The sequence below is a fragment of the Athene cunicularia genome (assembly GCF_003259725.1).
Source record: "Athene cunicularia isolate RWA chromosome 3 unlocalized genomic scaffold, athCun1 chr3_part1, whole genome shotgun sequence".
In the NCBI taxonomy this organism is placed as follows: Eukaryota; Metazoa; Chordata; class Aves; order Strigiformes; family Strigidae; genus Athene; species Athene cunicularia.
In genome coordinates, this window is record NW_020799097.1 from 91851269 (window position 1) to 91865355 (window position 14087).

Here is a 14087-nt window from a genome sequence, read left to right on the forward strand (position 1 = left end):
ACAGCTTTTCATCCTCTATACTGTTTACAGTGATCTGAACACATTAAATCAAGTAAGCAGGCTAGCTGTAATGATAGATTTCAGAAGTCATCTTAATTTACATGCAATTACTGTGATATACATTGTTAGGGAGTTGTAGCTTGCCATAAGGCAAGTAATTATTTGGGGTAAAATCAGTATTTGATCAAGTTCTCAGTATTTAAAATTTTTCAGGCAGAGGAATAACAGTGGCCCCAGATTGTATATTGTCATTTCTAGGAGCTATTGAAGCATGATTATAAGAACAGACAAAAGTTGTCTAAGTTGCTTCCAACAGATGCAGATAGCAACAGTGTAAAACAGTACTTGAGCTTTTTTCTTCTCCTTGTGCTGACCAGGATTTTCAGTTTCTGGGTTCACACGACTGTTTTATAGTACCTTAATCTGTCACTGTGCACTTTTGTAGTGCCCATTAACTTCATGGTGTTTGTCATAAAGAGACAATAAGGTAGATGACTGCCACTCCCCAGCTCACCTACTGAAGATGTAACTGTAGAATTTGACACTAGAAGAACAGCTAATATCATTCTAGGTTTGTATTTGAATGGCTTTGAGCAGGAATGTATCATGCCCTAGAAAAAGGTCAGGTTAATCCTCTGTATTGTGGGTACTAAGTAATTTATATAGTGTTTCCAGTACAAAAGCAGTTTAATGGACCTGCGGGTAATGTTTAATAACTGAGAGTGTAAGTTAAATTGGCCATCTGTTACTGCACTTGCTGCAGTGGCATGTGAGATGGTGGAGAAATTTCACACTCATTTTGTTTCAGATTGTTCTAATTGTTTCTTTTTCATGCAAAGCATGAAAGGCTCTTGCAATTAAGAGAATGCCCTCTCTAAATTAAATGTAAATTCAGAGATTTAATTGAACTAATTTCCAGAGTATGTTCACTCTTCTTCAGTGATATGCCTTGAAGAGATGGTATGTAACTTCATAACTGAGTTGAAATGGGACTTCATTGTAAATGGTGCCTCTGAGGTGCCTACTGAGTTACCCCTGTCTCATTCCTTGACTGATTTGCATTGGTTAGCAGATTATGGTTTGTCCTGGATTGTTTCACTTTGCATAGTTGCATAACTTGAACAGTTTTTTCAAAATCCTGGTAATTTGCCTTTAAATGCAATTTTTAGACCTGTGTTTGCAGTCACAGGTCTAAATAGATATTCTCAGGAAGAAATCAACAGGAAATGGCATTCAGAAGAATTTTGTCTGCACACAAAATTCAGCGTTGAATATGTTAATTTTGGAGACTCTAAATAATTTGGAAGTGGTACCATCCCTTGGTAACTCTTGTATTCCTCGATGGACAGTGGAAAAGTTGTACCATATGCTAACGGCATAAATAGCACTTCCTCATTATGAGAAGCTGTAGCATCTCGGTGTCAGCTGATTTGAAAAATGTCCAGAATGAAGTCATGCACTATAAATGAGAGCCCTCTTGAGAAGGTGATTGCTAACTGTAATATAAGAATGCTTTTTAAAAATCAAAGTTACTTCAGGGATCAACATGTTAGTTGAAAAGTGCCTTCAACCTGACATGTATTGGAGGGGAAATCAATGTTTTAGCTACAAAGTCTCTTTGGAAGTGTTACAATCAAAATAGTGTTCATTTCTTCAGTGTACCTAGAATTAAGCAGAAACCTGTCCATATACACTGTGAGCATAGTTTATCTTATCTAGTGTTGAACCTGAGCTATTAATGGTTCATACTCAAGCAAGTGAACTATGTAAGGGATTGGTATGTACAGAAGCGAGCCCCGACATAAATGTGAATTGAATTTTCAGTAGTGTTTCTTTAAGTGCTTTGTAACTGAGAAAATAATGTTTTATTAGGAACTAAACATGATGTTTTTTTCTGGTTTTATGTATCAAGGAATTAGGAGGGGGAACCCAACAAAAAATGCAAAGCTCATGTTCTTGGTTGAAGGATTATATAATTCTTAGGAACTGTTTTTTAACCTAGTGTTAAGTTGGTCAAGATGATGAATGAACTGGATGTATGATATAGAAAACTGCTCCAAAATAAATTAAATTTTGTCAGTATTTGGTTCAGAAACACTGAAATTGCAAGAAGGAAATATTTTTAAAGCTTGTTTCTGTTTTTAGGCAAGCAAAATAAAGGTACCCTTTGTTTAAGGATGTCAATTACTACATGTGTTTATATCAACATAATTTTAGTGCTGTTGCCCCTTCCCTGACCCCCTACCACAACAGCCTATCCACACAATGAGTAGCAGCAGTTGTGATCTTTTGCCACCTTGATAAGTAGCTTTAAAAATACTAAATTTTATCTACTGTCCATTATGTACTGGAAGGTACTTCAAGCCCTATGAGGTAACTGTGCCACTAAATAACTGCTGATCATGGGTGGTATGAAGCATTAACCTTGTCTGTTTCTCATGGAAAGCTGACATGACACTGACCATTTTCCAGAGAAGCTGATGATTGCATTAGGCACAGTAAAATCACCTTCTTCCTGAAGGAGGAATAGGAGGTGTTTCTGCTGGTTCAAAATATGTGGCAAGTTCTGTGAGTGATGTATTTGTTCAGTTACCCTGAAGATGTATTTGTTCAGTTACCTATTTTGTCTTTGGACTGAGCAGAATTACAGTACAGAAACATCTTGAATTTATTTGACTTAAAATATTTAACAGAAATAGTTTTTGAGAAGCTCTGATAACAGCTCTCAATCCTTTATTAGGAATTACCTTTTTGTGGAAAGTGGTAAGAGTGTCAGGTGTGTCTGGCTCCCCCCTTTATAGAAGACATTTAAGTGCTCCAAGGGCTGCCTTTTAGGGATTTCTAGAAAAATGAAGCATTGCTTACACTGCTAGATTTACTAGAGCAAAGATTATTAACCCCATAAGGCAAATTGCTATTGTTTCACACTTGTAATCAGAAGTTTCCTTTACATTAATGTCATGCTACCAGAAATCAATGAGAAAATAGCTGCATCTGTACCTTCCAATACAGTGAACAACTGTTACTGGTATGACAGTTCTTACTGTTTATTTAAATGTCTTTTATATAATACTATGGGGAAAATATTTACTAATGTCCAGTGTGTAAATGACAGAGCAGTGTCCTATATAATCTCTTGCGCACACTAGTATTTGTTAGTTATAGATGGTATTTCATGATCCATCTCTGTGGAGTGGTATCCTTTCCAAAACACAGCTATATATCTGTTGTGAACAGTATTTATCTCCCAGCTCACCAAATGTAATTCAAATACACTGCAATTTGTAATAACAGGTGAAACAATATAACATTTTAGAATCTCTATTTTACATCTGTTTGGTTTTGCAGTGACATGCCAGAGCAGGTTTCTATGCTTTGAGAACTCAGTCGTGGTCCTGTAAATCCTTAATTCCATTTAGGAAACTCCAGGTTTCTTATTTGTCACCATGCTTCCTAATACTAATATGATAAATATTTTGACGGTTAACAAAAGCTTGTAAGCCCCACTGCTTTCCTTACTTGAATTTTTAATTTTGCATTATGCTGGTTGCCAGTACTTTTCACCAATTGTGAATAATAATAAATCCTAAAATTCCCATCACTGCTAAAGCATATGTGTCCTGTATACTTTCTATCCCAAAGTTTTTACCCAGAAAACATAGTTTCTAACTTGAGTGACAGCCAGCTCTAGACTGTTCTAGTATGCTAATGGATATGCCTATGTTCAAGAGATTATCCTGTTGTTTTCACTACTAGCAGCGAATTCTCTTGTTTCTCATATGTTGTCTTATGGCTTGGACAGTGTGGGAGCTTTTTGAGAACAGGAATGACTTTTCTGTTAAGGAGCTAAGACTTGTTGTATCTTGGGTTCTGCTGTAATCTACAGTGTTACATCTCTTAATTCCTACTACTCTTCTATAGTTATTTAAAAATGTTTTTTGTGATTATATCTGTTAGACTTTGCATTCCTACCCGGGACACATGGTTTGATTCTTTCCATTGTGACTTCCACCATGTAACATACTCAGGATTGTGTGTTGAGCTCACATAAAAAAATAGTTTTAATAACAGAAGTACTACACCATACCCCATGCGAACGTGCTTGGGTATCCCAGGTTGACAATTAAATGAGGACTGCAGCTCTGATTTATAACTGATGTGGACATTAAAAAAACAGAGGGCAGCCATTCTCACTTTTATGGATATAAGGTAAATAAAATGCAAATATTTACTGTAGCACTCCTAATTCTAAAGAAATCTGTTTTATCCAGATTCAGAATAGCTCAATAATTGTGATTTTATTTTTAGAACAGTGGGTAACACTTTTTAAAGCAACCAAAACAATAGGGTTCTTTTCAGAACTATAACCCAAGTCATTAGCCTTGTACACGAAATAGTTCTGAAGTTCTACTTCCACAAATTTGTGTATATTAGTTTTCAATATGATAAATTAGATGGAGGGCAAATAGTAGAGACTTCTGTTGTGGATTTTGTGGATAAGCAAATAAGAGTAATTGAAAAATAAGTTTTTCCTGCTTGGCATTTATTTAGTTAGGCAGTCTTTTCATTATAGAGCTACTTCAGCTGGTATTTGAAGTTGGTTATTAGTGTGCCCAGCCAGCCATGTATTCAGTGCTTTTAAAACACAGTCTGAAAGCTTGATCTGCTTAGTTCCACTATATCAATGTTCCTGTTTTTGAAAACACTTAACTGCCTCTCTTCACTTTGTGCATACAGGGATTCAAGATAAATTCTGAAATGTGTATTTATTCTTACAGCTTTTTCTTTTGTCTCTTGACAATGTGGAAGCAACAGGAGGAAAACAAATTTCCCCATCTTTGTAGCTATCGTTTGACCTGAAAAGAACAGAAAAATCACATAACATCTCAGAAGCTGTGGAGCTCACAGCTCCGTTTTCTCCTAATGTTGTTCTTTGAGTTGGACAGGTGACGGGATACAGCAGACAGTGAAGTGACTATGATGCGTTCAACTTTTTTATCTCAAAGATAAAACCATCCTCTAGAGACATAATGTTATGTTTCAGGTTACTACTTTTTCTGTAAATCACTTTTAAGAAGGCCTGTGCTGTCTACTGATTTAATAGCTGCTTTCATCTAGTATCTTTCCACTCTAAACTTTATTTTTCTGATTTTGTTTTTAATTTTGAACACCATCTTATTTGTTAGACTTTATGTATTGCTCTTTTCCTTTCTTATCTGCCAAATAGTAACTGTGCCTCAAAGAAGTGCTTAAGCAATTGGGTTGTCCAGTTTGCTCTTTAGATTTCTCAGCCTTGCTTTTATTTTTTTAAGTTTGTCTATATTTAGACCAATTTAATTCTCCCTCTCAGTAGCAGATTCCAGGCTCAGTATTGGGAAGTTTCATCTGAAGCTGTATCTGATAAAGCTTTCTATGTTTAGATGATTGAAGTCAAACTAGCTCAAAGTTAATACAAAATTTAAGTTATACTTTATAGAGTTCCACCAGCCATGTGAACTGGTGTAGGTAAACTGAATTAGAAAGCCTTACTTTCTTTTTCCCTCTGCTAGTATGGCTGTTTTGGCCACATAGCAGACTGAGCTGGGAGGAAGAATAACCCAACAAAATGCAAACACCTGTATGAGTTCTGTATTTCAGTATATTTTACTGACTCACAAATATCTTTGAGACCACAAGGGAGGGGCGCAATTACACATGGGTCAGAATGGATGGGTAGTGGAAAGTAATAAGCTATTTACAAACTAAGGATATATTGTCAAATTATCTGAAAGACAGTTTAGGAATAACTAGACATTCCTTGATTTTTGTCATCTCTGCATCCTAGAAAAAATGAATCTATGCTAATGACATGTACCAAGATGTTTTGGACAGGGCAGTGCTTAGAGGTGCATAATCTAGAGCACAAAATGCACAACTGTCTAGTAACTGATAGCAAAGGGAGACTTACTTTTTGACCCCAGTTGGCATCTGATTTCCCAGTGGAGCAGGCAGGTTTAATTTATAATTTATTTATTCTTCTAGATAGAAGCATTGTCAGTGTTGCCTCTCTTAAATCTTTCGAAGATGCTGATTCCCATGATACCTCTGGCGAAGACATGCATGGTTACATATGAAGGAATTTTGTCCTTTAGCTAAAAAATGGAAGAATGGATATTTGTAGAAGTTGTGTGGCTGATCTTAGAATGTTTTGTCACAAATATTTAACTGCAGAGAGACAATAATACTTACTTGTGGTTTGTAGAGTTATTTTTAAATGAAAAGTATATTGAAAGTCTTATTTGAGACTGTCATACTAAAAGATAAAGGTATTCTAATGTTTGGCTATTAGGAAGGTGATTGAGCTGTACAGAGGGGAGGGGGAAAGGTGAATGGTGTTGATATACTATCTCCAAGTATAGCACCGTTCATGGACATTAAAATATGAATACCTCTGTAGAAAGAGTATAATTGAAGAAGTCTTGCCCATAGACCTACCGAAGTAAACATAACTAAGTTACTGGATTTTGCAAACAGCTTCAGGCATCGAGAACATGACTGCTCTGAAAATTGTGTCACTGCTTACTGTACAGATATATAAAACTAAAGCCAGGGTTTTGAGCAGTTTTTTTCTGCAATTGATAGTTTTGAGGACTCCCTGTTGTTACCTCCTCAGTGTTGTTCCCCCCCGCCCCCCATGTTCTATTGTGTAATTGGGCTGAAAACTATGTGATGCTGACCAGAATTAAAAAAGTTTCATGGTAAAAATGTGCTTGTTCCTGGTGTGTGAGGTTCTTTGGGATGAGAGGAGGTGTTGTATTTGAAATTCAGATAAGTTTTCTGGTGTGGTTCATCACACTGTAGTGTTGGCACAGCTGAAGGCACAGTGTAGGACGGTTGGCTGAGGAACATGCAGGGAGAGCTGCTTAAACTGCCGCAGCTGTTGGAAGAAATGTTTTCTGAACTGTAGTGTGTTTCTCTCTTCAAGATGAGATTTTTAAATGATGCGGTCATCTTCTTTTGGATACATTTTGGTTGGAAAGTGCTTAGGGTATTTTTACATTGAACAACATCTCAGACTTTTGGCTCATGTTGATAATTGGGTGGGATAAGTTAAGGGTTTGGGTTTTGTGTTGGTTTTTTTTTTTTTTTCCAGTTTGAGTAATAAAGTCATCCCCAACTAGAGATTAGATGAGCTGTATTTGAATAATTCACTTTTCAAAAGTCAGGGAGGTTTATTTTTGCTAAGGGCAAAACCTTTTTATTATTGCAGCGTAGAAAACATCTTAGTTTTCTTTCTTAATGTTACGTAAAAAGGGAGGATGGCAAGGCTTACCTATTAGCTGTGTAATTTTAAAAATTAAGGTAATGCTGAGTATTTATACCATTATAACATTTGGGGATTTATAGACTGTTTTTCTAGCTCTTGTTATACAAATAGTTCAGAGAGAAGATCTGTGGGAAGAGAGCAAGTAGTGGGTTTACAGGTCGCTTCAGGACTGTGTGTTCTGTGTTGGGAAATGTCAGATCCCAGAAAACAGACAGCCTGACATTTTCCTCATTTTAATTATTGCAGAGGATTCATGGACTTGAAATTTCATTATTCTGCAATAAGAAACATGCTCTCACTGCCACAGAAAGTTGCTTAAAAACACTAATTAACAGGATGATTACCCTTTTATACTAGATCATAAAACGGTGTTGTTGGATCTTTTATCTTAGTCACCACAAAGACAGAATCCCACAGAAATGTGACAGAAGACTTTGGACTTGTGATTTCATTACAATATTTGAAGTATACTGTAATATCCCGAATATACTTTCTTCAGTCTTGCCTCTGCATGTTCTCTTTTGTTTACACTGTACATTTTATGGTAGAACAGCAGCCCTGCCCTGTTTGGGCTGTTGGTTATCACTGCAGCATGAATAAATGAAGAATTGTTTTTTTCCTTATTTAGGCATGTAGTAAGGTTTTGTGGTGTGTTTTGTTTTGGCTTGTTTGGATGATTTTTTTTTATCATTGCTGGTAGGTCTTTCTCTTTATTTTCCAATTCCAGGAGTTGGCATAAGTCTATATACTGATTCGCTTTTCTGTCAGTAATTGCAATAGGTCTGTCAGTGTTTGAGGTTTGCATTTTGAAATGGTCATAATGTGAGAGGCACACTATCATTTCTATTACAGCCACGTTCTGAAGTGACTGAAGAAAACATGATATGGTGGCAGTGTTATTAACGTGAAAAGCTCCTTTTAACTCAAGCAAGTCTGTGATATGCTCTATCCAGGGAGTTTACAGATCTGTACAAAAGCATTTGCTTTGCAATGCAGAGGCAATGGTTTGTGCACTGAAGCAACAAGGCTAAATAAAATGACTTGTGAAATTAAAGACTGCCATCTCCTTGAAGAAATGAATCTTCTCATTTTCCCTCTCCCAACATTTACACAGTCTTATATTGTCCAGATTGCTGTGGGTCTCTGTTAAATGAGCTTTGTATCTCTCAGTTAATTTTCTGCCAGTATCACTTTAGGGTGACGACTATGGGTGTTTGTGTATCCATTAAGCACGCTGCCAGGACATGTCCACCACTTGCCATCTCTCGAATTAAATGGCTGTCAGCAGGTTTCCAGAGCTGCTTTCTTGCTTTGCATTAATTGGTACAACTCACTAGGTGCAGTGAAAAGCACCTATAAAGAGAGAACACAGAATTTGCCTTGAAATTTCTAAAGGTAAATGGAAATGCCATGAGCAGTTAAGTCAGGTTTCATATATAGTCATATCGATATGATTAGCTGGAAAGAAGTGTCACTTCTTTTTAATTTTTTTTTTTTCAGCTACCTTTTTCCTTGAGCTCCCACCCCCATAAGGAAAATACTGCAAATCTAAACAAGTGCATGTCAGGAGATTGTTGGATGAGACAGTCTCATTGAAGTTGTATATAATCCCATGCTGAGATTTACAATTGATTCTGAAATGAAAATCTGTTAGAATTAGATCAAACATTATCCTAGCTGAGATAAGCAGTGTGGGGAAGATTAAGGATTTGTCCGTGAAAGTCAGTATATAGAAGGGTTATTGGTGTAAGGTTTACTAAGAGATGTACTAAAATGGAATGCTAGGTTAATTCAGTGGGCTGCAGCTAGTTCACTGCATATTAATTTTGCAGAACAGAAAATTCTGATTCTAGTTCTTAAGATGAATCTTCTTTTGGATTAAAATTTCTTTGTCCTACCTGAAGCAGTAAAAGCAATAATAAATAAGTAGTGAAGCAGTAATTTTATATATCCAGGCTTTTATTGAAGTATTACTTTAGAAATCTACCGGTGAACATACACAGAAGGCCAATGCCAGACATGGGAAAACTTAAGTGTATTGAAAGGAAGTGTGAAGTTGAATCTAAAGATTTCATATCTCTGAGAAATTTCTGTGAGGCTTTACTGTACTCAGTTTTATGCTCAGTGACTTAAGACTTTTAATTCATTTTAATTTGAGTTAACTTTCCTGAGCATCCTTTGTAAGTGAATTCTGAGAGAAATCATTGTTCTGATGAGTTTGCCAGCTAATTTGACATGACTGGCATATGGAAAAAAGTGGATAGAAACTTAGTTGCAGTGACTTGGGCAACATCACCCAGAAAGCCAGTGTTGGAGAGCAGGGTAGCTCCGAAGTGCTTTGATACAAATATGTATCCTCTACACTGGATAGTGCAGTCTTCTAAAAATAACTGCAATAAAAGTTCTTCTATTCATTTAGCTTTCTCTGTTGTCTTATACTCTGCAGGACCATGAATTTCTCACCTAGTGATGTCCTCTTCAGAGTATCTGTTCTGTATACTCCTTGCTGAGTATCATTGAATTGGTCTTTTGAGGACTGTTCAATGTTGCTTTTCAAGCAGCTAGCTAAGGGTGCTATTGAATGATCAGATACTTACCTCTCCTGCCAAACCTGCTGGGGGTAAGCTTTCTGCTCCCACTGGTCACAGCATATTGGTGAAATAAGCAATTTTTAAAGATGGTTGAGAACTTTAATAACATCTCTCATAGTGATTTCTGTGTTCAGTGTTTTATCCCTATGCAGTATGTCTTTCTACCCAACATCTCTATGCTTCATACAAATACAAATCTAATCCTGGTATAAGAATACAGTCAGCTTTGTCACTAGGCATGTACTGTTCTCAATAGTTTCTAGGCCTCTTGAATATATCAGCATAAAACAATGTTCATCATCTGACTTAAATATTTTGAGTTAAGTAATAACTGCATTGTTGCTCATAAAATGTTTTGAAAATTCACACAATTGCCCTCACTGTGTTGTAAGATGTGTTTAATTTCCAGAGTCATTATCACTTTCACAATGAAAAAGAAAAAAAAAAAACAACCTACCCCTACCTTTTATGCATATAATTGCTCCTAAAAAAATCTGGTGTCTCCTTTTTCCATCTACTCCTCCCATTCTAGTGGGACATGCTTTCTTAAAATAAATACTGTCTCTTGGGTTTTCTGTAGTTTTACATAATTATTCTCTGTGCTTTTACCCATTAAACATGGCTGGTGATTTGTTTCTAGCCTCTGAGGAAGCTCATAGTTTAATGGGTGAAACATGATAGTTAGTGAAGATAAGTGTTTTGTTGCATGCACCAGTTTAGAGAAGTCAATTTTATGAATGTTGCATACTCAGATTCTGGTAATAGTAAAAAAGGTCCACTCAAGTTTCTAAATTTTGTTGGACATGCTTAAAAATTCTGTTGTGCTCTACTCCTATATAATTAAAAAAAACCCCAAAACCTTTAAAATTGCTAATGTTCAGCTTTCCCCATTTTCTGCTTCAAATTCTCCTGTAAACTGATATTGTGTAAAATTTTTCATGGCTTCTCAAAATCTTTGGGGTGCCTACTACTTCATCTTGTCCAGGATCAGTTAAAATTAAATCAGCTCTAAGGCACATTTATATGACATTTTATTTTATAAAGGCTTCTTTACCATGTGTGTCCCTGTGTTTTTTGAGCATTTTCCAACAGTGCTGAAAAAGTGTGATATTTTTCATGCTGGCAATTCCCTTGTCCTTTTGCCTGGGGTAATACCATGTGCAGGCAATGTAAGTGGTTTGTGTTCGAAAGGTTTTGGGGAAAGGGTAGGACCAAGCAGGTGAAAGGGTATGTATATAGTATGTTACATGTTAGAAGGGATTAAAAACATACTTTGCATATGCAGTGGAATGAAGTGAGCTGGTAGTGGCTCATTGTTCCTGAGGGAGTTCACTGCAGATTTTGGTGAACAACTTGCCACCTCCATTTCACCGGTCTCATTTTCATTATAAAAAAGTTACTCCAGAGACCTGTCAGCTGCAATGTCAATGCTGTCTCTATTGCAATGCCTTTAAAGCTGGGCAGTTTGAATATGATCCCAACAGTTTTGCAAGCTTTATGGAGAAACATCAACCTAATCCCACAGCATCCTCTGTTTTTTGAGCAGATATGCCTACATGTATCCACAACTGTGTTTCAGTGTAGACGTACAAAATGTACACACAATCAAAACTAGGACTGTTTTCTACTGAGATGTTGTGGTAGTTTGACTTTGGCTAAATGCCAGGTATCCACCAAGTCGCTCTATTACTTCCCCCCCTTTCCCCTTGTTTTCTCAACAGGGCAAAGAGGGGAAAGAAAATAAGATAGACCAATCCTTGTGGTTAAAACAAAAGCAGTTTTAATATAAGCAAAGCAAAGGTCTGTGTGCAGAAGCAAAAAAAGGAAAACAGATTTATTCTTTACTTCCTATGAACAGGCGATGTCGGGCCTTCTCAGGAAGCAGGGCTTCAACAGGCGTAGTGGTTGCTTTGGAGGACCAAGGGTGACACCCCACCCCCTACCCCTTCTTCCTTTTTTTCTAGCTTTATACTTGAGCAGACATCATGAGGTCTGGAATATCCATCTGGTCATTTGGGGTCAGCTGTCCTGGCTGTCTCCCCTCGCAAGATCTTGCCCACCCTGTCCCTCTCGCAGGGGGAAATGTTGGAAAGAGCCTTGGAGCTGTGTAAGCACTGCTCAGCAGTAGCCACAACCCCAGGGTGCTATCAACACCCTGCCAGCTCCCGACATAAAACACAGCACCATGAGGGCTGCTAGAGGGGAAAACTAATTCCATCTCAGCCAGACCCAGTACAGATGTGAAAAAGTATTCTAGCCAGCAGAAAATGACAGCCACAGTAACTGTTGTTTCTCATTGATGAAGTCCCTTAGAGGTGAAAGCAGAGTGCAGTCATATTGCCCTTTAGGAATAGAAGAGTCACATTTTCAAAAATGACTCTTAGATTTCTTTGCATTCCACTATCTTTAATGTAGGTTTGCTAGGTTTGTAGTCATTTAGGGTCTCTAACTTTTTTCTATTTTAATATGGAGATAAATAGGTAGTTGCAGAGATGTGCACTCACTAATTAGGGTATTGTCTAGGCACCTAAGTCTATAAAGTGATGATAAACTTGGTATAATAGAAGAAAAAACTGCAAGTAGGAAAAGGATCCGAAGATGTGAGATTAGTTTGGAATTTCCCACAAATTACTACCCTGAACAAAATTATTTCATTTTCCCACTTATGTCTCATTTGTAAAATGTGTAAAGTGGTCTTTGAGCTAAACAGTATACCATCTCAACAAGCCAGAAAAAATAGTTTTAATATTTTCCTGTATTCCAAACCTGTACTCCTGGCCCTGTAAACTGTAGGTTGGTATATATTCAGATACATGGAGATTACATCGTATGTTCAGATTGTCATTGGGGCTTGAGGAATATTTTGGACTCTGGAAGTTTTATGTAAGAGGGGTTAAGACTTTTAAGACTTTAAACATGTAGAAATAGCAAACCGTCAAATTATAAATATGTTAATCAAAAATCTTTGAGACTCTAGCACTGGGAAGCAAGATACTTCACAAATACAAGGACTTGTTCCATAGATGAAAGGTACTAATTCCAGTTAAACCTGTCTTTGTTTAGGTGCTTGAAACTGAAATCTGAGGAATGTTTAACTGATGTCTGACACATATCCATGTATTTACTGATAACTTGGAAATTGATGGTCAGATTTTCAAGCGAAGTATTGACTCCAAATGTCAGATATGTTCAGTAACTTGTCAGTTCTGAGGATTTTATCAGTATAATCACCATACTTGCATGTTTTCCAAATTGCTTATCTTCCCCTTTCCTCCTTTTTTCATCAGACCATAACTCACCAAGTGCTGTTGAACATGTTATGGCTATGTTAAATGTAAATGTCAGAATATGTTCTGAATAGTTAAGTTGCTCTCAAATTCCAAAAATCTGAAGGTGAACAGCCTAAGTCATGAAACAGCGAGCGGCATTCAAGAAGTTACTTCATTCTTTTGAGTCTGGTGCAATAAAGAGGAAAAAAATAAAATTCATTTTGGAGGCATGATTTTCCTCAGCATCTTAGTGTCATTGCAGAGTTCTTTGCCACACTACCTCCTAAAGCATGTCTTCTTGTATAAAGAAACACTGTAAAAGCATATTTTTTGATTCTTATAATTAAGCATATAAAATATCAATGGGCATATAAAAGATTAAAATCCCAGTGGAGCCCTATAGCTAACTCAATTTATGCAATGTTAGGTGGAACACAGAAAATCAAAATAAAGTTTTGAAGAAAAAACATTCCTCACAGCTGCCTGCCTTTGTAGGTATAAAACATTTTTTACACAAAAGACTGCTCTTCTCAGTGGAGACTGTATAACTAATATGGTCACCGGAGGGGAAAGTTTCTTAGTCAGTAAAAAAGTAAAATGTCACAAAGTCAGCAAAAAACATTCAAGTAGTAGAAGTTTCTGAAACCAAATGTAAGTTGCCACTCTTTTGCACTTCTTCATTGCTCTGGCTTCTTTTCACTTCTGTGGGAAAATTCAAGTTTTGTGTTTGAGTATGGACTTGGATTCTAAAATGGGCAGAATTGCATCTCTTGTAATTCTAGCTCATGTATTTACTAAGCATATGGTTTGACAGCATACTGTGTATCACAGTCTCTGATAATAACTGCCTGTCATGGTACTGGATTAAAATAACTTGATGTTCTTTGATTTTCGGGGGGGGGGGGGGGGTAATTTTTTTTT

General features: G+C 36.7%; 1 protein-coding gene across 3 annotated transcripts in view; it reads left to right on the plus strand.

Annotated features, from left to right (window-relative positions):
- The window catches only part of ZFAND3 (zinc finger AN1-type containing 3), a 112305-nt gene that overhangs the window by 27222 nt on the left and 70996 nt on the right, over window positions 1–14087 (plus strand). For 2 of the 3 annotated variants that reach the window (XM_026844900.1, XM_026844899.1), the window contains exon 4: window positions 2257–2269. The exons of the other annotated variant lie outside the window; for it this stretch is intronic. In XM_026844900.1, the coding sequence (XP_026700701.1) occupies window positions 2257–2269 (13 nt within the window). The remainder of the gene's footprint in view (window positions 1–2256; window positions 2270–14087) is intronic. 3 annotated transcript variants of the gene reach the window in all.